The sequence below is a fragment of the Papio anubis genome, chromosome 5 (assembly GCF_008728515.1).
Source record: "Papio anubis isolate 15944 chromosome 5, Panubis1.0, whole genome shotgun sequence".
Taxonomy (NCBI): Eukaryota; Metazoa; Chordata; class Mammalia; order Primates; family Cercopithecidae; genus Papio; species Papio anubis.
In genome coordinates, this window is record NC_044980.1 from 130,969,381 (window position 1) to 130,995,710 (window position 26,330).

The following is a 26,330-nucleotide window of genomic DNA, read 5'->3' on the forward strand; positions in this document are numbered from 1 at the left end:
CTGGGCTGAGATTGACAAAGAGCAGTTTCAAAAAAAAATTTTTTTTAATGTATATTTTTTGAGACAGGGTCTCCCTCTGTCACTCAGGTTGGAGTGCAGTGGTGCAATCTCAGCTCACTGCAACCTCCACCTCCCGGGTTCAAGCAATCCTCCCACCTCAGCCTCCTAAGTAGCTGGGACTACAGACATACACCACTGCACCTGGCTAATTCTTAAACTTTCTGTAGAGACAGAGGTCTCACTATATTGCCCAGGCTGGTCTCGAATTCCTGGACTAAAGCAATCCTCCCACCTCGGCCTCCCAAAGTACTGGGATTATAGGCTTAAGCCACCGCACCCAGCCTAAGAAGCAGGTTTTTTGTTTGTTTGTTTTTGATACAGAGTCTCGCTGTTATCACCCAGGCTGGAGTGAAATGGTGTGATCTTAGCTCACTGCAACCTCCACCTCCCGGGTTCAAGCGATTCTCCTGCCTGAGCCTCCTGGTAGCTGGAATTACAGGTGCCTGCCACCACTCCTGGCTAATGTTTGTTTTTTCATTTTGTTTTTTGTTTTTGAGACAGACTCTCGCTTCGTCACCAGGTTGGAGTGCGGTGGCCCGATCTTAGCTCACTGCAACCTCCACTTCCTGGGTTCAAGCAATTCTCCTTCCTCAGCCTCCCGAGTAGCTGGATATTTTTAGTAGAGACGGGGTTTCATCATGGTGGCCAGGATGGTCTCGATCTCCTGACCTTGTGATCCACCCGCCTTGGCCTCCCAGAGTGCTGGGATTACAGGTGTGAACCATCGCACCTGGCCTAATGTTTGTATTTTTAGTAGAGACCAGGTTTCACCACATTGGCCAGGCTCCTCTCAAACTCTTGACCTCAGGTGATCCGCCCCTCCTCAGGCTCCCAAAGTGGGATTACAGGCATGAGCCACAGTGCCCAGTCTCGAGAAGTTTTTAGCTCAAAAGACTTCTGTTCAATATCACTTGACCTCCTGATGAATAAATACCAGTGCAAGGACACCAATGCTGAGCACACTCCCTACATAGCCTCGTATTGAGGTCTCTGGGCTAGAGTTTTAGTGCCTGCTCTTATCCTTATCTCTTAAGCCAAAGCAACCCTTATGACCCTAAATTCTCAAGAGCTTACCACTGAGGCTTTTATAGATTTAACACCCACTACAGTGCCAACTCTGGAAAGGCACACTGGTTTTTGTTTTGTTTTGTTTTCTTTTCTTTTAGACAGGGTCTTGCTGTCATCCAGGCTAGAGTACAGTGGAGGGATCATAGCTCAATTCAACCTTGACCTCCTGGGCTGAATTCATCCTCCTGCCTGACCCTCCCCAGTAGCTATGGCTACAAGTGTGCGCTACCATGCCCAGCTAAGTTGATTTTTATTCTATAGAGATGGGGTCTTGCTATGTTGCCCAGGCTGGTCTTAAACTCCTGGTCTCAAGGGATCCTCCCACTTTGGCCTCTTAAAGTGCTAGGATTACAGACGTGAGCCACTGCGCCTGGCCAGACATACTGTTCTTTGATGAATGTTTGGTAACAGCAAAGTCCATGAAGTGGACAGGCTCTGGAGCAATACCGTCCTGTGTCAAATCCCTACTCCACCATTAATTAGCTTTGTGATCTTAAACAAGTTACTTGGCCGGGTGCAGTGGCTCATGCCTGTAATCTCAGCACTTTGGGAGGCTCTAGTTGAAGACTAGAGCTCAGATTGCCTCCATGAAAGTTAGAAGGGAGACAGCTGGGCACAGTGGCTCAGGCCTGCGATCCCAGCACTTTGGGAGGCCGAGGTGGATGGATCACAAGGTTAGGAGTTTGAGACCAGCCTGGCCAACATGGTGAAACCCCGTCTTCTACTAAAGATACAAAAAATTGGCTGGGCGTGGTGGCACACGCCTGTAGTCCCAGCTACTCAGGAGGCTGAAGCAGAATTGCTTGAACCTGGGAGGCAGAGGTTGCAGTGAGCCTAGATAGCGCCACTACACTCCAGGCTGGTAACAGAGCAAGACTCTGTCTCAAAAAAAAAAAAAACCCAAAACAAAACAAAAATTAAAATTAGAAAAAAAATACAAAAATTATCCAGGTGTGGTGGCAGATGCCTGTAGTCCCAGCTACTCGGGAAGCTGAGGTGAGAGGATTGTTTGAGCCTGGGAGGTGGAAGTTGCAGTGAGCTGAGATCGTACCACTGCACTCCAGCCATGGCAACAAGTGAGACTCTGTCTCAAAAAATAAAATAAAATAAAAAAGAGTTAATCCTTCTGTTCCTCAATTTATTTATCTTCATAAAGAAATGCACATAATAATGAATACCTGTCTCACAGACTTGTTGTGAAAATTAGTGTATGTCGAGGTCAGAAGATCGAGACCATCCTGGCTAACACGGTGAAACCCCGTCTCTACTAAAAAATACAAAAAACTAGCCGGGCAAGGTGGCGGGCGCCTGTAGTCCCAGCTACTCGGGAGGCTGAGGCAGGAGAATGGCGTAAACCCGGGAGGCGGAGCTTGCAGTGAGCTGAGATCCGGCCACTGCACTCCAGCCCGGGCGACAGAGCCAGACTCCGTCTCAAAAAAAAAAAAAAAAAGAAAATTAGTGTATGTGTGTGTGTATATATATATATACACACTCATACATATATATACTCATACATATATATATGAGTTTAGAGATAGTCTTGTATGCAGTAAGCACCTGAAAAATGTTAGCTACTATTGTTATTCCCAAAAATAACATGAATCAAATCATATAGTCCCTATACAATGAGATGATATTATAAGAAAGCAGTGGGCTTATATTAGGCCAGGCACAGTGGCTCACGCCTGTAATCCCAGCACTTTGAGAGGCTGAGGCAGGTGGATCACAAGGTCAGGAGTTTGAGACCAGCCTGATCAACATGGTGAAACCTCATCTCTACCAAAAATACAAAAATTAGCCAGGCGTGCTGGCACATGCCTGTAATCCCAGCTACTTGGGAGGCTGAGGTAGGAGAATCACTTGAACCTGGGAGGCGGAGGTTGCAGTGAGCTGAGATTACACCACTGCACTCCAGCCTGGTGACAGAGCGAGACTCCGTCTCAAGAAAAACAAAATAAAATAAAATAAAATAAAATAAAAAATACCAAAAAATGTTGACTTTGAATACAATTTTCCATAAGGAAGATAATTAAGCCCTAGTTTTTTGTTTTGCAACTCAGAATTTCCACTTAAGACTACTGACACGTGGGCACATGTGCATCAATCTCTATCCATGTTGGGACTTGGTTCTACCCTTCTGGGGAGAATTATCAGGAAATGACCCACTAGGGTAGGCAGTGAGTTAAGGACCTCTCCTCACACTTCGAAGAGGTGCTTCAAGCAGTTTTCTCTTCTGGCTACTAGGAATTCCTATAGGGGCAAGTGTGTGGGTGGGGCGGAGGAGCAGCATCTTTCCTTTGGCCATCTCCACCTAATGTAGCAGTAACTTTTCTCTTTCCCCTAGATCTTTTGGGCTTTGAGTTCAAGGGATTAGGGAGAAGGCCACAGAGGCAGCTTCTTTTTGACAGACAGGCCATAGCTAGGAGTGGAAGCCTCAGACTTCAGCAGGATGGCTTGGAGAATACAGCAGTGCCCTCTGCTGTGAAGCATGCATGTAACACTCTAGGGCAAGAGCATGTGCAAACCTTGCCAAACAAAAAAATTAAAAGCCAGTCCAGCCACTCAGGCATGTGCTTGGGCCGCCCTATGGCTACAATCCCCCTTCCCTCCCACTCACTTTAAAAAAGTGTCTCTGTTCCAGAGCCTGGGAAGAGGGTATGTTTGTCTCTATTCTATCTCAGCCTAGGCTATAGAGGGCTTTGTCCTGTTCAGTCCTGGGCTATCAGTCCTACTAGGTTAATACCAGAGAACGACAATGTTCAGTCAATTCTACTGCCACCCAAGACTAAGTAGGGCCACACCTTACTGCAGTTAAAGTCCTACTCATATTAAAAAGCTCCAAGAAAGGAAACCCTGGCATATTGAATAATACAGTTTAAAAATCTTCCTGAAGTCTAATGGATCCTGCTTTTTTTTTTTTTTTTTTGAGGCGGAGTCTTCACTCTGTTGCCCAGGCTGGAGGGCAGTGGTGCCATCTCGGCTCACTGCAAGCTCCGCCTCCCGGGTTCGCGCCATTCTCCTGCCTCAGCCTCCCGAATAGCTGGGACTATAGGCGCTCACCACCGCGCCCGGCTAATTTTTTTTTTTGCATTTTAGTAGAGACTGGGTTTCACCGTGTTAGCCAGGATGGTCTCGATCTCCTGACCTCGTGATCCGCCCGCCGCGGCCTCCCAAAGTGCAGGGATTACAGGCGTGAGCCACCGCACCCGGCCGGATCTTGCTTTGTTTTATTCCTGTCTTCATATATCACAAATCTCTACTTCCAACCATCCTAAATCCTAAAGCTTGTCTTTGTGAGATGTGAAATGGAGTGGAGAAAAGACTTAAAAGCCAAACCCCCGAGGCTATAGATAGAGAACTTTTTTTTTTTCCTTTGAGACAGAGTCTCGCTTTGCCACCGAGGCTGGAGTGCAGTGGCGCAATCTTGTTCACTGCAACATCTGCCTCCCAAGTTCAAGTGATTCTCCTGCCTCCGTCTCCCGAGTAGCTGGGATTACAGGCAGCCACCACCACGCCTGGTGAATTTTTGTATTTTTAGTAGAGACAGGGTTTTGCCATGTTAGCCAGGGTGGTCTTGAACTCCTGACCTCAGGTGTTCCGCCAGCCTCAGCCTCCCAAAGTTCTGGGATTACAGGTGTGAGCCACCGCCAAGATGGAACCTTTGAGCCCAACTGAGATCTGTCATTTGCCTTAGAGAATGTCTAGATACCACATGCTGCTAAGTCTGTGGTGTGCTTTTAGTAACTCATGCCATGGAATGATCTAGGAAAGGAAAGCCTAGGACATTGCTGAAGAAAACTGTTTGAAAGGCTTACCTTAATTCCAGAGCATCGGTTCTCTTTTTTTGAGATGGAGTCTTACTCTGTTGCCCAGGCTAGAGTGCAGTGGATTTTGGCTCACTGCAATCTCCACCTCCCGAGTTCAAGCAATTCTCCTGCCTCAGCCACCCTAGTAGCTGGGATTACAGGTGTGTACCTCCACGCCTGGCTAATTTTTGTATTTTTTTTTAGTAGAGATGGGGTTTCACCATGTTTGTCAGGCTGGTCTCGAACTTCTGACCTCAAGTGATCTGCCCGCCTTGGCCTCCCAAAGTGCTGGGATTACCAGAGCACTGGTTCTTAAGCCTTAGCATGTATTAGAATCAACTGAAAAGGGAGATTTTTAAAACCCAGTTTTCTGAGCCCTAACCTCAGAAGTTCTGATTTAAGAGGTCTGAGGTGAGGCCTGAACATCTGTATTTCTTTTTTTTTTAGAGACAGAATCTTGCTCTGTCAGCCAGGCTGGAGTGCAGTGGCGCGATCTTGGCTCACTGCAAGCTCCGCCTCCTGGGTTCACGCCATTCTCCCACCTCAGCCTCCTGAGTAGCTGGGACTACAGGCGCCCACCACCACGCCCAGCTAATTTTTTTTTTTTTTTTTTTGTATTTTTAGTGGAGATGGGGTTTCACCATGTTAGCCAGGATGGTCTCGATCTTCTGACCTCGTGATCCACCCGCCTCAGCCTCCCAAAGTGCTGGGATTACAGGCGTGAGCCACCACGCCCGGCCGAACATCTGTATTTCAAACAAGTTCAGATGATGTTGATGATCTAGGGTCCAAACTTTGAGAATTACTGGTTTTTTGTTTTGTTTTTGTTTTCTGAGACAGAGTCTCTCTCTGTTGCCCAGGTTGGAGTGCAGTGGCACGATCTCATTGCAACCTTCACCTCTTGAGTTCAAGCGATTCTCCTGTGTCAGCTTCCTGAGTAGCTGGGACTACAGGAGCATGCCACCATGCTGGCTAATTTTTGTATTTTTAGTAGAGATGGGGTCTCACCATGTTGGCAAGGTTGGCCTCGAACTCCTGACCTCAAGTGATCCACCCACTACGGTTTCCCAAAGTGCCAGGATTACAGATGTAAGCCACGGCCTAAGAATTGCTGGTTTAGAGAAAAGCATGTTGGCCTCAGCTGAAAATAAAGATAATATGTCTGAAGTAGTCTAACTTGGTGATCTCCTCTGTAGACAGATCTTCTAGGAGCAGGCTAGGCTCACAATCACACCTCTCATTCTGTAGTGTTTATTTTTCCATTTTTAAAATAGAGGGGGAAACAAAGAAGGAAAATACAAAGAAAGAGGGTAGACAACTCTCTTGCATAGCCAGAAGCCCAGAGAGAAAGAGTTGGCTGGCCTGTGAGAAGACACGAGGAGTTGGGAAGAGGAATGCCAGAGTTCCCTGAACCAACAAAAATCTCTCTGCAACTCAAGTCTGCCTTATAGAGCCACTCCAGGACTCTGCCACCAGCTTTCAGCTCTGCTGAAACCGAAGCCATTCCCAGGCCTGTATACAAGTTGGCAGCCTGGTGGTTTGCAGAGACATCTTTTAATAATCTTGGGTTTGGCCATCCAGAAGGCCTCTTTCTGCTCAGGGTTTCTGCAGTGTCTTTTGGTGACTCGTTAGCAGCCAGTGGTTGGAATGTTGTCACGGGCTCACATCCTTCACCAGAAGGGCAATCTGCTCCCGCAGCTGCCGCTCCCCTTCCTGCACTTTGCTCTGGCTTCGACACCTCAGCAACTCAGCCTTGTGGTCCTGATGATGCATAGGGCAGTAGCTCTGTGGTTCACACAGCTCCTGAAAGGTAAGGAACAGAGTAAGGGATTCTCTAGACTCCTGAACTCTACCTACGAAGGATAATAGAGATGCTGCTGCTGGCAGTGGCCAAGGAGGAGCAGCAGTTTCTTCTCTGAGGGCTTTGCAGGCCCTGGGAGTTGCATGCTAAAGTTGGCTCCCCGCATGCCCCACCCTTTACCAAATATTCTGGAAAGAAGTCTCTGTAGCCGCCTTTAAGGATATATAGCTCTGGGTAGTACAATGCAGGATACTGGTTCAGAGACCTGTCCTCTTCACGCAGAGAGCGGCACCTTTAGAGAGAACCCAGAGATGGGTGGGGTGGAAAGAAACAAGGTCAGGATCCCAGGGGCTATTCACTGGGCAGGGAGGAGAGGAATAGACTATTGCCAGCCTCAAAAAGGACCTTCCAATCTCACTGTGTTTGCAAAAAAAGGTCCAAATAGCACCACCCTTCCTCCTTTCCTCCACTGCGGCCTCATTCTCAAGTCCCTTTTCCTTTATTGTTTCATACTTTTCAATTTTAGAAACGTCTTCCTTCAACCTCCCTAACATTCTTCAAACTGTAGAATCCAGTCAGTCTCTGTCTGAACTGGTGTGGGAAGTCCAACTCAAAATCCATTTCCATCACCCGCCAGACCCCATTTAGACACTCACATTCGGGGGCCCCTCTCTGAGGAGAATTCACAGTGGAACACGATGATTATTCTCTTCTGGGTGTCCAAAGGGACAATGGGCTTCTTTAGAAAGAAGCTAAACAGTTCTTCCTGACTATACAAGTTTAAGGCTCCCTGTAGAAAAAGAATTTTAGTATTTCCTCAGGGGCTTATAGACAGTGCCAATACTTAGAAATGACTGAGACACCAACCTGGGATAATTTGGACCAGAAAAGCTGGACTATCAGCACCTTTAGGGCAGGGGTCTAATTATATCTCTGTATATACCCTGAACGCCTGGCATAGAGCTTGGTATGTAGTAGATGGTCAATAAATGTTCATAGAACTGAACTACTGGAAGTATAGGGATCACTGCGAGGAATGTTCATGAATAGTAAGTGTTTGCAAAGTGCTTTAGTCCTTGGATTCATGTTTTTATTTCTAGGTAGGACCCCTTGGCTCCTACAGAAAAGAGGGAGATAGATCTAGGAAGGAAAGGGAAAGTAAGCTGCTTAAGGTATACAGAATTAAAACAATGAGGACCTCAGCCTTGATGTGCTTCAAATATGCAATCTTTGTCCTGATTCTAGAGTTCATAGGCCCCTTTGTCCACAGACTCTTCTCAATAAAGAGCTATCTCCAGTACTCCCCTACTAATGGCCACAATGTCATCTCACCTGGATGTGTCCTCCCAGGTACTCATATGGATAGCGACAATCAATGACATAAAACTTCTCAATCAGACCCTGGAACTTCCCCGACAGTAAGGCAGCCACCTGGACAGAAACAATGACTGAATATTCTGCTCACTACAACTCTGAGTGAGAGAAGGGTCAATGACACAGTTCCTTACAAGCATACTCCTGTTATGTCCACTGTATGTCCAGCCTCCAAAGTCATCCCATATTTGATATGTGGCAATGATTCAGCCCCACTCCACAAAAGAGAATGAAACAGGAAGTGGCCCTTTTAGAGAACCAAAATAGCTGGCACTGCCAAGATATCAAGGAAATCCATATTCAGGCTACCCGTCTGGGGACAGGCATGGCTGGAATCAGCCTCTCAGGAGACACCCAAGGACTTCTGCAGTGGCAGAGGCAGCAGCTAGAGATCTCGAAATTGCAGGAAGAAATGCAAAATGGTTCCCTACCCGCCATCAAAAAGGAAGAAAGTAAGCCTTTCAGGAAAGGATATGGAAGGGAAAGGTTGATACCTAGAGGAAGGAAGAAACTGAAGCTACTTGTAGGAGTGTAAATTGGTTCAGCCTTTCTGGAGGGAACTTTGTAAATACATATACAAACAAATGTAATTACACTTTGACTCAGCAATTTCTAATATCTTAAGTAAACAGGAAAAGTACACAAAGATGTAGGCACAATTATATTCATCTCAGCATTGTTTTATATTATCAAAATACTAGAAATAACTTCAATATTCAATAATAGGGGTTTGGTAAAATAAATTGTACATGTCAGTAGAATAGAGCAGCATTATATAGCCATTAAAATGATAATATAGATATCTTATTATTGATATAGAAAGACGTCTATAACGTCTTACTAAGCAAATTGCAATACTATACGTTCATCATGATCCTTTTTTTTTTTTTTTGAGATGGAGTTTCGCTCTTGTTGCCCAGGCTGGAGTGCAATGGTGAGATTTCGGCTCACCACAACCTCTGCCTCCTGGGTTCAAGCAATTCTCCTGCCTCGGCCTCCCAAGTAGCTGGGATTATAGGCATGCACTACCACACCCAGCTAATTTTATATTTTTAGTAGAGACAGAGTTTCTCCATGTTGGTCAGCCTTGAACTCCCAACCTCAGGTGATTCACCTGCCTCGGCCTTCCAAAGTGCTGGGATTACAGGTGTGAGCCACTGTGCCCGGCCCATGATCCTATATCTATAAAACATATGCTAGAATAAAATCTGGGGCTGGGCACGGTTGCTCACATCTGTAATCCCAGCACTTTGGGAGCCTGAGGAGAGTGGATCACCTGAGGACAGGAGTTTGAAATCAGCCTGACCAACATAGAAAAAACCCCGTCTCTACTAAAAATACAAAAATTAGTCAGGTGTGATGGCGGGCACCTGTAATCTCAGCTACTTGGGAGGCTGAGGCAGGAGAATCACCTCTGGGAGGCAGAGGTTACAGTAAGCTGAGATTGCGCCATTGCACTCCAGCCTGGGCAACAAGAGTGAAACCCCATGTCAAAATAAAATAAAATAAAATAAAATCTGGAAGGCCATAGGAAAATATTACTAGTGGTTGTCTCTGGTGATGAGATTGTGGGTATGGTGACCAAATAATTTTTGTACAAACTGGGAAACTTTTGAGAATGAAAGCAAACACTATTAATAATTACCCTCACTAACAGATGTAAATGGGATTGCAAAGTGTAAATGAGGGTGCATGGTCACCCTAATTGAGACCATTTTTTGTGTGTGATTTTGTATTTTCCTTTCTTTTCTTTTCTTTTTTTTTTTTTTGAGATGGAGTCTCACTCTGTCGCCCAGGCTGGAGCGCAATAGCGTGATCTCAGCTCACTGCAAGCTCTGCCTCCCAGGTTCACGCCATTCTCCTGCCTCAGCCTCCTGAGTAGCTGGGACTACAGGTGCCCACCACCATGCCCAGCTAATTTTGTGTGTTTTTAGTAGAGACGGGATTTCACTGTGTTAGCCAGGATGGTCTCGATCTCCTGACCTCGTGATACGACTGCCTCAGCCTCCAAAGTGCTGGGATTACAGGCGTGATCCACCTCACCCAGCCCTTTGTATTTTCCTTTCTTTCTCCCTTTTTTCTTAAATAATAATTATTTTTTGAGACAGAGTCTCACTGTGTCGCCCAGGCTGGAGTACAGTGGCATGATCTCTGCTCACTGTAACCTCCCCAAGCGGGGTTCAAGTAATTCTTGTGCCTCAGCCTCCCAAGTAGCTGGGATTACAGGCACACACTACGACGCCTGGCTAATTTTTTTGTATTTGTATTAAAGATGGGGTTTCGCCATGTTGGCCAGGGTGGTCTCCAACTCCCGGCCTCAAGTGTCTGAGATCTGCCTGCCTCAGCCTCCCAAAATGCTAGGATTACAGGCGTGAGCCACCATGCCTGACCCCTCCCTTTTTCCTTTTTACAACAACTATGTATCATTTGTTTAAACTAAAAAGGAAGGAGAGAGAAGAATGGGGAAAAAGGAGTCCTTTAATATAGCTTTAGTTGAATAAGGAGCCTATGTGAGTGAACACAGTGAAAGAAACACAAATGGAAATGGGGATTTTAGGGACAGAACAGACCAGATGGTAACTTATGTAACCAGTTACCATCTCCAGAAATCTGCTTACCGTTTCTGGGTTGACATACTTCAGATCTTGGTGTTTCCCTAACACGGTTGGCAGTGCACATACCTAGAAATACACAAGAGCTGAAATAAAAGCGAGTATTCCACACCCGAGTTTGAGATCAAAGACCCTTATTTTGTCCTTCTTTCCAAGTGACCCTTAAAACCCCAGAGGCCTTCAAAAAAATCAGTGTCTCTATAAAGTGCAAATACATCAAGTCCATTTCTAAGAACTGATCCTAAAGAACAAATCAAGGATGTGTACGAAGTTTTGGATTTCTCTACAAATACATTCATCTTGGTATCATTCAAAAGAAAAAATTGTAAAACTAAATATCTTGCAAGAAGGGATTTATGAAGAAATTATGAGCAGCCAAAACAAAAATGAAATAATATGGAGCTATTAAAATGAAATGGGCTGGGCATGGTGGCTCATGCCTGTAACCTCAGTGCTTTGGGAAGCCAAGGAAAGAGGGAATTTCTTGAGGCCAGGAGCTCGAGGCTGAAGTGAGCTATGATCATGCCAATGTACTCCAGCCTGGGTAACAGAGCGAGACCTTGAATCTTAAAAGAAAGAAAGAATGAAGCATAACTGCTTAGTAATAGGAAAAAAGGTGCTTCTGATATAATTATTAAATGAGAGGAAAAACTCAACAGATAACAAAACAATATGAACTATTTTTGTAGAAAAGCAAAAACTGTATTTGTATATGTGTTTGTGAAAACACAGAAAAAAAATCTGTAAGAATATATATGTTCTGCAATTACACAGACAGTAGGGGGGAAAAAAGAATATATACTAAGCAATATTACCCTGGTTAATAAAGTTTGGGATAAATTTCTTCATTTTCTACTTTTTCTGTAACAACCAAGTATTATTTACATAATTTTAAAATATGTTTTTAAACAGAAAAAAGGTAAAAAGTCTCATACTTTCCCCTGTGTTCTGGATCTTCCCAGAAAAATAATAAATATTTTCTTTCTGGAAAGGCTTAGGGCCTAGATCTACCACTAGAGTACTGTCAGGTTATCAAATAGTATTTGGTGAGGATGCATATTTACACCAGGCATTCTCTGCAAACAGAGAAGATTCAGATCCAAATGACTCACTGAAATACAGGATGGGTGTAGCCAAACTCACCTTGGAAAAATCACCAATCAGGTGCCCCTGGTTAGAATCTTCCTCCAGCATCTGAGTGATATTAATGTCACATAGAGAGACTGTCTTCTTTAAATGTAAGCCCTGAAGATGACAAGATTCCCACCCCACACCCAATCCTCATGTTAAAGGTTTAAAAACCAGTGGATGGAGTGGGTCATGGTGGCGCACATTTGTAATCCTAGCTACTTGGGAGGCTGAGGTAGGAGGATTGCTTGAGCCCAAGAGGCCAAGGCTGTAGTGAGCTACGATCACACCACTGCACTCTAGCCTGGGAGACAGAGTGAGATCCCATTTATTTAATTATGATTTTTAATAATAAATAAATATTGAGTTTGCAGTGAGTCGAGATCATGCCACTGCACTCCAGCCTGGGTGACAGAGTGAGACTCCATCTCAGGGGAAAATAAATAAATAAATAAGTTGATTTTATAAAATATCCAAATATATTTAGAATTTTAATTTGTTCTTTTATTATTATTTTTTATTACAGATGGGGTCATGCTATGTTGACCAGGCTGGTCTTGAACTTCTGGCCTTAAGTGATACTCCCATCTATTTAGAATTTTTAAAAGTTGGGGAGGGTAAAGGACAGAGGCTAAGTTTTTCAGAAGTTGCTTTCCACAAAAGCAATCTGCTATATGATGTTGTTTCTGTCAGACTGCATGTAAAACGGCAGTGAAATATCCATACCAAAGTTCCCTTGTATTCATTCAGATCTTAAGAAAAAGGTTTGGGAAGGCAGTATGAAGACAACATTTCTTTTTTTTTTTTTTTGAGACGGAGTCTTGCTCTGTCGCCCAGGTTGGAGTGCAGTGGCGCAATCTTGGATCACTACAACCTCCGCCTCCGGGTTCAAGCGATTCTTCTGCCTCAGCTTCCCTAGTAGCCAGGACTACAGGCACATGCTGCCACGCCCAGCTGAGTTTTTGTATTTTAGTAGAGACGGGGTTTCACCGTGTTACCCAGTCTGGTCTTAAACTCCTGAGCTCAGACAATCCGCCCGCCTTGGCCTCCCAAAGTGCTAGGATTATAGGCGTGAGCCACTGTGCCTGGCTGATGACAACATTTCTAAAAGTACAATATAGATATACTTTATATATCTATGTTATATAAATATTTTATATACATATATTTCACATGTGGATACAGATGTAGAAAAGACAGAAAGATGGAAAGAACAAAGAGGAAAAAGTAAAAGTAAAGAGGAAGAAGACAAAAAAGGCATAATAAAACAATCCTCATACCAGAAAAGCAAAGACATGAGAGAGAAGATGAATAAGATTTCCATCTTAAAATGTTCTTACCTTCCTGAGTTTTCCTTGGCCAGAAAAATACTTTTTTTTAACTTTGTCTGGTATCGTGTTGTCCTTGAATTTTTCCACCTGCTTCAGTCTTGGCCTATTCAAGTTCTCTGGCATCGAGGGGGAGCGATATAGGCAGCTTCTGTTCACTGATGCCTGTTTGGGAATATTAAACCCCTTAGTTCTTATGCCTCCAAGTGTGTCTGCAGACCTGCAGCATCAACATCTCCTGGGAGCTTCTTTGAAATGCAGATTTCCAGATGTGAGGCCACACCCCAAACCTACTGAATTAAAATCTGCATTTTAACAAGATGTCCAGGTGATTTCTCAAGTTTGAGAAGCCCTGGGTAGGCAACCTGTCTTCACAGGCCCATTAACATCTTTCTACCTGGACTGCATGATATTCCATCTCCATGGACGTCTTAACTAGCCAAACCAAATTCTGCTGCTGACTGTCTTAGATGCACTAGTTCTTCTAACAGAAAGCAAACATAAGTTCAGTCCCTCCAGTTATGTGACAAAATAATAATAATAATAAGAAGAAGAAGAAGTCCATTTTGTCTCTGGGATCCTAGGACATTGACAATCAGGATTTAAGGACCTCAACAAACCTAAAGATGAAAAGCCAAGAAGAAAAATAGCAAAAGAAGCATCATGCAAGAAAAAAGGACACACTAAAATCAAATAGCATGATGACCATTATAGGACGGATACTATGAAACCCATCAGGGAAAAAAAATGGCTCAATGTCATGAAGAACTAGCCTTGAGAATTGCTTACACAGGAACAGACTAAAGTATAAGAAGATGGACTGTTGTTTATTTGAAAGGCATGGTTTGGGTGCTATATTCAGAGTCAAGAGGGTCTTATCAAATGGCCTCTGATAACACCTTCCAACTAATCCACAATTCTATCCTGTTGCCACATACTTTGAGATCTCTACCTCTCACCTAGAGAATAGGCAAAAGCTCCTTCTCTAAACACTTATCGTACTACCTGTTATGGACTGATTTAGGATGGGTGGCTATACAATAAGAGAGCCATAACTGGAAGGCAGCTTGATGATCAATGGTTTCTGGAAGAAGAAAATAAGAATAACAACATTTTGCTTTATGATAACTATGGATATTATGATTTTATCACACACATGGTCCTATCTCTTGCTCATGGTACCAGCTGATGGTACAGTCCACATTATACGTACCAACATTCTATACCTTTCCCCTTAGACTCCTTCCAAACATTGCCCTATGTCCCCATCCACCCTACCCCCCAGCCACTGATGACTGGACCATATTGCTGGTTGAACACATCTATTTAGTGGTCTAGAATAAGGAAAAATAATCTAGGCCAATCAGGTTCCCTCTCTTGGTAGCCTAACTTGGAAGATGGAAAAATAGTTAGGCAGTAGCAGGAGCCAAAGCCCAAGAGGAAGAAGCCAAGAGATACAGTCAAAGTCACGAAGCCAGTGATGCATGAATGGATCAATCAAAGGTAGGGTAGGAAAGGAGATTTGGTGAGGCACTGAGGAGTTGGGTGCCTGGTCTCCATGACAGACAGGACTTCATATAACTTCAACTTTCCCCTGAGAAGGCAGGGGAAAGCTAGATGAGGTTTTCAGAAGGGGCTTCTCTAGAACACACCATAATAATTATGCTAAGAGCCATATTATTAAGAGTTTGGAATTAATTAGCTAATTGAAACTTATCTTTTTTTGTTGTTGTCGAGGTAGGGTCTCACTCTGTCACTCTGGTTGGAGTACAGTGGCACAATCTTAGCTCACTGCAACCTCTGCCTCTCAGGCTGAAGCGATCCTCCCAACTCAGCCTCCTGAGTAACTGGGACTACAGGTGTGCATCACCATCCCCAGCCAATTTCTGTACTTTTTGTAGAGACAGGGTTTTACCATGTTGCCCAGGCTGGTCTCAAACTCCTGGGCTTAAGTGATCCATCTGCCTCAGCCTCCCAAAGTGTTGGGTTTACAGGCATGAGCCACCATGCCTGGTCTGTATCCATTTTTAAGCATTGTATCTAATAAATTTTTGCCCAACCCAAGGTCACAAAAATTGTCCCCTGTTTTCTTTGGAATTTTTTGTTTGTTTGTTTGTTTTGAGACAGAGTCTTACTCTGTCGCCCAGGCTGGGGTGCAGTGGCATGATCTCAGTTCACCGCAACCTCCGCCTCCCTGGTTCAAGTGATTCTCCTTGACTCAGCCTCCTGACTAGTTGGCATTACAGGTGCCGGCCACCATGCTTGGCTAATTTTTTTTTTTTTTTTTTTTTTTTTTTTTTTTTGGTGAGATGGAGTCTACCTCTGTCGCCCAGGCTGGAGTGCAGTGGCACGATCTTGGCTCACTGCAACCTTCACCTCCCAGGTTTCAGCGATTATCCTGCCTCAGCCTCCTGAGTAGCTGGGATCACAGGCACCCGCCACCACGCCCAGCTAATTTTTGTATTTTTAGTAGAGACGGGGTTTCACTGTGTTGGCCAGGCTGGTCTCGAACTCCTGACCTCGTGATCCACCCACCTTGCACTCCCAAAGTGCTGGGATTACAAGTGTGAGCCACCATGCCCAACCACTCAGCTAATTTTTTTTTTTTTTTTGAGACAGAGTCTTGCTCTGTCACTCAGGCTGGAGTACAGTGGCACGATCTCGGCTCACTGCAAGCTCTGCCTCCTGGGTTCACGCCGTTCTCCTGCCTCAGCCTCCCAAGTAGCTGGGACTACATGCGCCATGCCCAGCTAATTTTTTGTATTTTTAGTAGAGATGGGGTTTCACCATCTTAGCCACGATGGTCTCAATCTCCGGACCTCATGATCTGCCCGCCTCGGCCCTCCAAAGTGCTAGGATTACAGGCATGAGCCACCGCACCTGGCTCCACTCAGCTAATTTTCATATATTTAGTAGAGATGGGGTTTCACCACGTTGGTCAGGCTGGTCTTGAACTCCTGACCTCAGGTGATCCACTGGCCTCGACCTCCCAAAGTGCTGGGATTTACAAGCGTGAGCCACCGTGCCAGGCCTTTCTTCGGATGGTTTATGGTTTAAAGTTTTAGATTTGGAGCTACGATCCATTTTGTGTTAATTTTAATACATGATGTAGAGCATGGGTTAAAGAACTTTTATCTTTTAATACATGGATTTCCAATTGCTCCCGCACAATTTGTTAAAAAGACTATGCTTTCTCCATTTGATTATTTTTTATCTTGGCTGAATTACCAATTACATATATGCATATGTCTATTTCTCAAATCTCTATTCTCTTGTGCCAATGTTTTAGGTTTCTAGTAGCTATTATAGGGATAATTAAGGTGATTAACATCTTCATATAGTCCAAGGACAAGATGTCAAAAATAAATGACAGCAGAAAACTACTTTCACAAATAGAAACAGCTACTTCAGCGGCCAGGCTTGGTAGCTCACACCTGTAATCCCAGCACTTTGAGAGGCCAAGGTGATTCCGAATCGCTTGAGTCCAGTAGTTCAAAACCAGCTTTGGCAACATGGTGAAACCTTGTCTCTACAAAAAAAACAATTAGCCAGATGTGGTAGCATGCGCCTGTAGTCCCAGCTACTTGGGAGGCTGAAATGGAAGGATCAATCGAGCCCAGGAGGTCGAGGCTGCAGTGAGCTGTGATCGTGCCATTGCATTCCAGCCTAGGTGATAGTGTGAGACCCTGTCTTTTCTAAAAAAGATCACGGTACTTCTTTCCTACACACTTATATGAAAATAAATGTCAACTGATTGCAAAGAATGTAAGTGCTAGGTCATGGAGAGATGATGAAGATGGTACTTTAGTTCTGTCTAGCTAGTTAGAAGTTTCCCAGTTCCCAGAAGCTGGTGTGGGAAGATCCCAGGATCATCTGGCTTAGATAGCATTTAACATCTACTCATTTTCAATCTTTAAGGAATTACTAGAGCATTTCCAAATATGGGAGTTTTTAAACACTGAGAAAGCCAAAAAGAAGGGAGGGAAACTTACTAGATTCAACTTGCAGATTCTATTAAAAGACTTGATTGAATAATTATTATTTTATAAACTGGTCTACACACTCTTGAGTACACATAAGCCAGTCCAGCTTCTGTCTGCACCACTCTTCTACTCTTGTCAAAGCTATCAACAGCCTTCATGTTTCAGCATCTGACAGTCACTTCTCCAGCCACATTATCTTTCTGAACCTCACGTCGGCTTCCATTAAGTTGGCTACTCCATTTTTGTTGGCTTCAATGGCACCTCCTACTCTTTTAGTTATTTTTATTTATTTATTTATTTATTTTTGAGATGGAGTCTCCCTCTGGAACCCAGGATGGAGTGCAGTGGCACAATCTCAGCTCACTGCAACCTCCACCTCCTGAGTTCAAGCGATTCCCCTGCCTCAGCCTCTCAAGTAGTTGGGATTACAGGCGTGCACCACCACCCCTGGCTAATTTTTGTATTTTTATTTATTTTTTTGAGACAGAGTCTGGCTCTGCTGCCCAGTCTAGAGCTCTATGGTGCGATCTCAGCTCACTGCAACCTCCGCTTGCCTGGTTCAAGTGATTCTCCTGTCTCAGCCTCCTGAGTAGCTGAGATCACAAACATGCACCATCATGCCTAGTTAATTGTGTATTTTTATCTTATTATTATTATTGAGACAGTCTTGCTCTGTCGCCCAGGCTGGAGCGCAGTGGCGCGATCTTGGCTCACTGCAACCTCCGCCTCCCGGGTTGAAGTGATTCTCCTGCCTCGGCCTCCGGAGTAGCTGAGATTACAGGCGCCCGCCACCATGCCCGGCTAATTTTATTGTATTTTAAGTAGAGACGGTGTTTCACCGTGTTAGCCAGGATGGTCTTGATCTCCTGACTTCATGATCCACCCGCCTCGGCCTCCCAAAGTGCTGGGATTACAGGCATGAGCCACCGTGTCCGGCCATTATTATTTTTTAATTTTATATTTTTAGTAGAGATGGGATTCACCGTGTTGACCAAGCTGGTCTCAAACTCCTGACCTCAAGTGATCCACCCACCTCGGCCTCCCAAAGTGCTAGGATTACAGGCATGAGCCACTGCGCCCGGCCTAGTTCTTTATTTCTAGTACAGGCAGCCCCTACACTAGAAGAACCATGATGCTTCTTTTTTTTTTTTTTTTTGAGACGGAGTCTTGCTCTGCCGCCCAGGCTGGAGTACAGTGGCCGGATCTCAGCTCACTGCAAGCTCCGCCTCCCGGGTTCACGCCATTCTCCTGCCTCAGCCTCCCGAGTAGCTGGGACTACAGGCGCCTGCCACCTCGCCCGGCTAGTTTTTCTGTATTTTTTAGTAGAGACGGGGTTTCACCATGTCGGCCAGGATGGTCTCGATCTCCTGACCTCGTGATCCACCCATCTCGGCCTCCCAAAGTGCTGGGATTACAGGCTTGAGCCACCGCACCCGGCCCAACCATGATGCTTCTACCTCTGTGCCCTCTCCTCTGCTCCTTGTCAATTTTCTTTGTTAGGCCTCCTTACCTATCAAACCTGTAATAGATGCTGGATTCATCAGGGCTAGGCCCTGGCCCTTTTCTCTTTTATCTCTTCTCTCTAGCCATAGGTAATTTCTTCTACCTATGAATTTAAATTTTCACTCTAAGCTAATGATTCCCCAATTTTTCTATCTTAATCAAGTCCTCTGCTCTGACTTCAGAACTTCCAAATTCACATATGGAAGCTTGATACGTTTTGAGTACCTACTAGGTGACGTAGCAATGAACAAAAGAGTAAAAGAGACAAGTAGACTAATAAATATACTCTCTACTTTTTCACATAGTGATAAATAGCATAAATCAAAACAAAGAAGGATGAAAAGAAAAACACAGGGGTTGGGAAGTCTGTCAGGAAAGGTCCTTATAAGACATATGTACAGAGATGAGACTGAAATGAGGAAGAAAATCATGGATTATCTTGGGGAGGAAAGTTCTAGGATGACGGAACAACAAATGCAACGGCCCTGGGTGAGAATAACAAGGCAGCCAGTGAGAGAGCCCATTTAGTATGGTACCACTTTTTTTTTTCTTGAGACAGGGTCTCACTCTCTCATCCAGGCTGGAGTGCAGTGGCATGATCACAGCTCACTGCAACCTCGACATCCCAGGCTCAAGTGATCCTCCCACCTCAGCCTCCCAAGTAGCTGGAACTACAGGCTTGCACCACCACACCTTGCATTTTTTTTTTAGAGACAAGGTCTCTCTTTATTGCCCAGGCTGGTAGTGAACTCCTGGGCTCGAATGTCCTCTTGCCTTAGCCTCCCAAAGTGCTGGGATTACAGGTGTGAGCCACCACACCCAGTGATACCATTTTTAGAAACCTCAAAAACTCATTTAAACAACACTATAAACCAATCAGACCTAAAAGACACCTACAGAACACTCTACCCAACAACAGTAGAATACACATTCTTCTCCAGCACACATTGCACATTCTCACAACAGACCATATGCTTGAACATAAAATAAGCCTCACCAGGTGCAATGGCTCACACCTGTAATCCTAGCACTTTGGGAGGCTTGAGGCGGGCAGATCATGAGGTCAAGAGATCGAGACCATCCTGGCCAACATGGTGAAACCCTGTCTCTACTAAAAATACAAAAATCAGCTGGGCCTGGTGGCACATGCCTGTAGTCCCAGTTACTCAGGAGGCTGAGGCAGGAGAATTGCTTGAACCTGGGAGGCGGAAGTTGCAGTGATCTTAGATCGTGCCACTGCACTCCAGCCTGGTGACAGAGTGAGACTCCATCTCAAAAATAAAATAAAATAAAATAAGCCTCAATAAATTTAAAAGGATTGAAATGACACAAACTATGTTCTCTGACCACAATGGAATAACATTAGAAATCAGTTAACAGAAAAAATCTGGAAAATTCACAAATTTATGAAAATTAAACAGGCCAGGCATGGTGGCTGAACACCTGCGGTCAGGAGTTCAAGACCAGCCTGGCCACCATGGTGAAACCCCGTCTCTACTAAAAATACAAAAATTAGCCAGGCGTGGTGGCTCATGCCTGTAATTCCAGCACTTTGGGAGGCTGAGGCAGGTGGATCACTTAAGGTCAGGAGGTCGAGACCAGCCTGGCTAATATAGCGAAACCCATCTCTACTAAAAATACAAAAATTAGCTGGGTGTGGTAGTGTATGCCTGTAATCCCAGCTACTTGGGAGGCTGAGGCAGGAGAATTGCTTGAACCCAGGGGGCAGAAGTTGCAGTGAGCCAAGATCATGCCACTGCCCTCCAGCCTGGGGGACAGAGCAAGACTCTGCCTCAAAAAAAAAAAAAAAAAAAAAAAAAGAGAAAGAAAAGAAAAAGAAAATTAAATAACACACTTGTTAATAACCAATGGGTCAAAGACATCATAGGAAAATCAGAAAATACTTTGAGATGAATTAAAATGAAGATACAACACACCAAAGCTTATGGGATGCAGCTAAAATAATGCTTAAATTTATAGTTATAAACGCCTGTAATAAAAAAGAAGATCTCAAATCAATTACCTAAACTCCCACCTAAGAGGAAACTAAACCCAAAGCAAGCAGAAGGAAGGAAAGAAAAAAGATTAGAGCAGAACTTAAGAGAATAGAAAAACAATAGAACCAAAAGTTGGTTCTTCGAAAAGATCAGCAAAAATCGACAAACTTTTAGTCAGCCTGAACAATTAAAAAAAAAAGTCTCAAGTTACCAAAATCAGGAATGGAAAGTGGGATGTTACTACCAACCTTGCAGAAATAAAAAGGATCCTGAGGAAATATTAATGAATAATTGTGTGCCAACAAATGAGACCACTTAGATGAAATGAACTAATTCCCAACAAGACAAAAACTACTGAAACTAGCCAGGTGCAGTGGTGTGCACCTGTAGTCTTAGCTTCTCAGGAGGCTGAGGTGGAAGGATTGCTGGAGCACACGGGAGTTCAAGGTGACACAGTGAGGCACCGCCCCAACTCTAATTAACAAAACAAAAGACTGAAACCATGACCAGGTAGGATGTATCTCAGAAATGCAAGGTTGATTTAACATCTGAAAATCAGCCACCATACCCCACCATATCAATAAAATAAAGGACAAAAACCATATGATTACTCATCTCTGCATGTTGGGAGGCTGAGACAGGTGGGTTGCTTGAGCTCAGAAGTCTAAGACCAGCCTGGGCAACATGGTAAAACCCTGTCTCTACAAAAAAATACAAAAATTAGCTGGGTACGGTGGTGCATGCCTGTAGTCCCAGCTACTTGGGAGGCTGAGGCAGGAGGATTGTTTGTGCTCAGGATGTTGAGGCTGCAGTGAGCTGTGATTGTGCCACTGCAGTCCGTTCTGGGCAACAGAGTGAGACGCTGTCTCAAAAAAAAAAAAAGTGATAGATTAATAGACAGAAAATTAATAAGTATATAGATGTGTTCAACAATATAAATCAACCAGACCTACTTGACATGTATAGAATATTCTGTTCAAGAATAGCAGACTATACATTTTCTTAGTTACACTAAACATTTACCAAGATGTTCTGGGACATATCCTGGACCATAAAAACCAATCTCAATGTGCCTAAAAGGATTTAAGTCATATAAAATATATTCTTGACAATCAAATTAAGTTAGAAATCAATAACAGAGGCCGGGCGCGGTGGCTCAAGCCTGTAATCCCAGCACTTTGGGAGGCCGAGGCGGGCGGATCACGAGGTCAGGAGATCGAGACCATCCTGGCTAACATGGTGAAACCCCGTCTCTACTAAAAATACAAAAAACTAGCCGGGTGTGGTGGCGGGCGCCTGTAGTCCCAGCTACTCGGAGGCTGAGGCAGGAGAATGGCCTGAACCTGGGAGGCGGAGCTTGCAGTGAGCCGAGATCGCGCCACTGCACTCCAGCCTGGGTGACACAGCGCGAGACTCCGTCTCAAAAAAAAAAAAAAGAAATCAATAACAGAAAGATCCTCAAATATTAGGTCCTCAAAAAGTCTCAAATATTTGCAAATAACTAAATAACAAGCTTCTAAGTAACCCCTACATCAAAAAAGAAACCAAAAAAGGAAATTGGAAAGTATTTTGAACTGAATAAAACTGAAAATGCAACATATCAAAATTTGTGAGATGCAGCTAAAGCACTAAATATCCTTATTTAAAAAGGTCTCAAATCAATGACCTTAGCTTCAACCTTAACAAACTAAAAAATGAAGATCAAATTAAACTCAAAGTATCCAAAGATTAGAGTGCAAAATCAATGGAATAGAAATAGAAAACAGAAAAACAATGGAGAAAGTCAATGAAACCAAAAGATGATTTTTTAAAAAGATCAGTATTGATAAATCTCCACCCAGACTTATCAGGAATAAGACAGAGGGCACATATAACCAATATGAGGAAAGACAGACATCACTATGGAGTCTACAGACACTAAAAAGCTAATAAGGAAATTTTTTTTTTTTTTTTGAGACGGAGTCTCGCTGTGCTCCCAGGCTGCAGGCTGGAGTGCAGTGGCCTGATCTCGGCTCACTGCAAGCTCCGCCTCCTGGGTTCATGCCATTCTCCCGCCTCAGCCTCCCAAGTAGCTGAGACTACAGGCGCCCGCCACCACGCCCGGCTAGGTTTTTTTTTTTTGTATTTTCAGTAGAGACGGGGTTTCACCGTGTTAGCCAGGATGGTCTCGATCTCCTGACCTCGTGATCCACCCGCCTCAGCCTCCCAAAGTGCTGGGATTACAGGCGTGAGCCACTGGGCCCGGCCAGGAAGTATTTTTAACAACTTTATGCCACTATATTTGACAGCCTAATTAAAATGGGCAAATTCCTTCAAAGACACAAACTACCAAACTCACTCCAAAAGAAATGGGTAACCTGAGTAGTTCATATCTATAAAGTAAGTTGAATTTGTTAAAAACATTCCCACAAAGAAAACTCTAGGCCCAGGTGGCTTCACTGGTGAATCATGCCAAACATCTAAAAGAGAAATAAAACCAATTCTATATAAATTCTTCCAGAAAATTGAAAAAAAGAGGGAATTATTTGCAAATCATTTCATGATGCTAGCATTACACTGATACCAATACCAAAACACTACCATGAAAAGCCAAAACACTGAAGATGAACACCTCTCATGAACACAGAGGTACACACAACAAAATTTTTTTGTGATGGAGTCTCGCTCTGTTGCCCAGGCTGGAGTGCAGTGGTGCTATCTCAGCTCACTGCAACCTCCGCCTCCTGGGTTCAAGCGTTTCTCCTGCCTCAGCATCCCACGTAGCTGGAATTACAGGTGTGTGCCACCACACCCGGCTAATTTTTGTATTTTTGGTACTGATAGGGTCTCACCATGTTGGCCAAGCTAGCCTCGAACTCCTGACCTCAGGTGATCCACCTGCCTTGGCCTCCCAAAGTGCTGGGATTATAGGTGTGAGCCACTGTGCGTGGCCTTTTCGTTGAGACGGAGTCTCACTCTGTCTCCCAGGATGGAGTGCAGTGGCACAATCTCAGCTCACCGCAACCTCTGCCTCCCTGATTCAAGCAATTCTCCTGCCTCAGCCTCTCGAGTAGCTGGTATTACAGGTGCACACCACCATGCCTGGCTAGTTTTTGTATTTTTTTGTAGAGATGGGGTTCCACCATGTTGGCCAGGCTGGTCTCAATCTCCTGACCTCGAGAGATCCACCTGCCTCAGCCTCCCAAAGTGCTGGGATTATAGGCGTGAGCCACAGTGCTCGGCTGATGTAAAAATTATCAACAAAATGTTAGCAATGAAATCCAACAATATATAAGAAAGATCATATGTCACAACCAAGTGAGGTTATCACAGGAATGCAAGGTTGTTTAACATTCAAAAATGTAGTCCAGGTACAGTGGCTCATGCCTGTAATCCCAGCACTTTGGGAGGCCGAGGCGGGCGGATCACCTAAGGTCGGGAGTTTGAGATCAGCCTGACCAACATAGAGAAACCCCTTCCCTACTAAAGATACAAAATTAGCAAGGAATGGTGACTCATGCCTGTAATCCCAGCTACTCGGGAGGCTGAGGCAGGAGAATCTCTTGAACCCAGGAGGCAGAGGTCGCGGTGAGCCGAGATCGCGCCATTGCACTCCAGCCTGAGCAACAAAAGCGAAACTGTTTCAAAAAAAAAAGTAATTCATCATATTAACAGATTAAAAAAAAAAAACTCACTTGATTATCTCAACAGATACAGAGAAAAGGGCTGGGTAGGGTAGCTTATGCCTGTAATCCCAGCACTTTGGGAGGCTGAGGCAGGGGGGTTGCCTGAGTCCAGGAGTTCAAGACCAGCCTGAACAAAATGGTGAGACCCCCATTTCTATTGGGAAAAAGAAAAAAAAAACAGAATTAGCCAGGGGTGATGGTGCTTGCCTGTAGTCCCAGCTACTTGGGGAGGCATAGGCAAGAGGATCTCTTGAGTCCAGGAGTTTGAGGATGCAGTTAGCTGTGATTGTGCCACTGCACTCCAGCCTGGGAAAGAGAGTGAGACCACGTCTCTTTAAAAACAAAAGCAAAAAAAACCCCTGTTCCTGCTAAAATCTCCCAGCAAACTAGGAATAGAAGGGAACTTCCTCAACCTGATGATGGGCTTCTCAAGAAATGTATAGCTAACATCATACTCAATGTATAAAAAGCTGAATGCTTTTCTCCTAAGGTCGGGTATAAGGCAAGGAGTTCTAAGTAATTTTTAAGATTACAAAGGAGTCCTAAGACCAAAAAGTTTGAGAACTATTATTCTAGGAGAAGGAAAATTGATAATATAGGAGAGGGGAGATACTGCAGTAGTACACACGAGGAGATGCTTCCGTCTGACTCGGTTTTTGCAGATTTCACAAATGCCTACAAGGCCCTACACAATCTGTCCTCCTGCTAACTCCTCTCTGCCCTCATTTCCTACCCCTCTCCACTATGCTCCTTCCACTGCAGCCACACTGGCCTTCTTGCTGTCCCATGAACACGCCAAGCATACTCACCTCAGGGGCATTGCACTTGCTTTGCCTTCTGCTGGGAATGACTCATTCCTCCTGACATCTGCTTGTTTGGCTTCCTCGCTCTTTCAGATGTCTGCTCAAACGTCACTCTCAAAGAGTCTCCTCTGACCTATGCAACCTATCAAAAATAATAACTCTCACCCTGTCCCCCTCCAATCCAGGGACTCCCTATAGTCTCCTTCTGCTTTTTCACCATAGTATTTTTACCATCTGCTATATTACAAATGTATTTGTCTGTTTCCTCATGACTAGAATGTAAGCTCTGTAAGAGCAAGACTTTGTTGCATTGTGTTAACTACTGTATCTCTGGCATTAGTGAATGAATGAATGAATGAATAGGACACAGTGTGAAGGGAGGGCTTCAGATAGGAGCAGGGACACTTCATGCTCTGCGGCAAGAGCAACTGCACATTATATGGGTATAAAAGGAGAGTGGTTGCTGTATCTGGTGAGAAAAGAAGGCAGTTTTCTTCTGATAGCATCTGTTTTCTCTTCACAACAAAACACTTCAAACTGCATATGACTAAAGTCATCCTTGATCTCATCCTTCCTTCACAGCCTGCATCCAACCCTCCAAGTCCTGTTGATTCTCTATCCAAAAAATATATATCTATGTATCTTTTCACTTTTTAATTTTTTTTGAGACAGGGTCTTGCTGTGTCGCCCAGGCTGGAGAGCAGTGGTGTGATCACGGTTCACTGCAGCCTCAAACCCCTAGGCTCAAGCCATTCTCCCACCTCAGCCTCCTGAGTAGCTGGGACTACAGGCATACACACCATGCCTGGCTAATTTTTTTTTTTTTTTTGTAGAGACATGTTGCTGAGGCAGGCAGGCAGAATATATTTTGAATGCATCCATTTCTCTGTCTCCATAGCCAACACCTTAGTTCAGGTTACCACCAACTCTACCTGGGACTAACGCAATAGGTTCCTACTCTTACCTGCTTCCAACTTTTTTTTTTTTTTTTTTTTTTTTTGAGGCAGGGTCTCCCTTTGTTGCCCAGGCTGGAGTGCAGTGGCACGATCATTGCTCACTGCAGCCTCGACCTCCTGGGCTCAAGCAATCCTACCGCCTCTGCCTCCCTAGTGGCTGGGACTGACAGGCATGCGCCACCACATGCAACTAACATTTTTTTATTTTTAGTAGAGATGAGGTTTCACTATGTTGCTCAGACTGGT

The 26,330-nt window shown here is 44.4% G+C and overlaps 1 protein-coding gene across 5 annotated transcripts in view; it reads right to left on the bottom strand.

The window, feature by feature from the left end:
- Positions 1 to 6,169: 6,169 nt before the first annotated feature.
- Positions 6,170 to 26,330, bottom strand: part of CDC25C (cell division cycle 25C) — a 55,952-nt gene continuing 35,791 nt past the window's right edge. Inside the window, exons 9-15 of one of the 5 annotated variants that reach the window (XM_003900161.5) lie at positions 13,190 to 13,342; positions 11,865 to 11,966; positions 10,728 to 10,790; positions 8,068 to 8,166; positions 7,392 to 7,525; positions 6,916 to 7,027; positions 6,170 to 6,737 (exon numbers count right to left, since the gene is read on the bottom strand). In XM_003900161.5, the coding sequence (XP_003900210.1) occupies positions 6,588 to 6,737; positions 6,916 to 7,027; positions 7,392 to 7,525; positions 8,068 to 8,166; positions 10,728 to 10,790; positions 11,865 to 11,966; positions 13,190 to 13,342 (813 nt within the window). In that variant the 3' untranslated portion in view covers positions 6,170 to 6,587. The remainder of the gene's footprint in view (positions 6,738 to 6,915; positions 7,028 to 7,391; positions 7,526 to 8,067; positions 8,167 to 10,727; positions 10,791 to 11,864; positions 11,967 to 13,189; positions 13,343 to 26,330) is intronic. The other 4 variants (XM_009209186.4, XM_009209185.4, XM_009209188.4 and 1 more) reach the window with 4 other exon arrangements.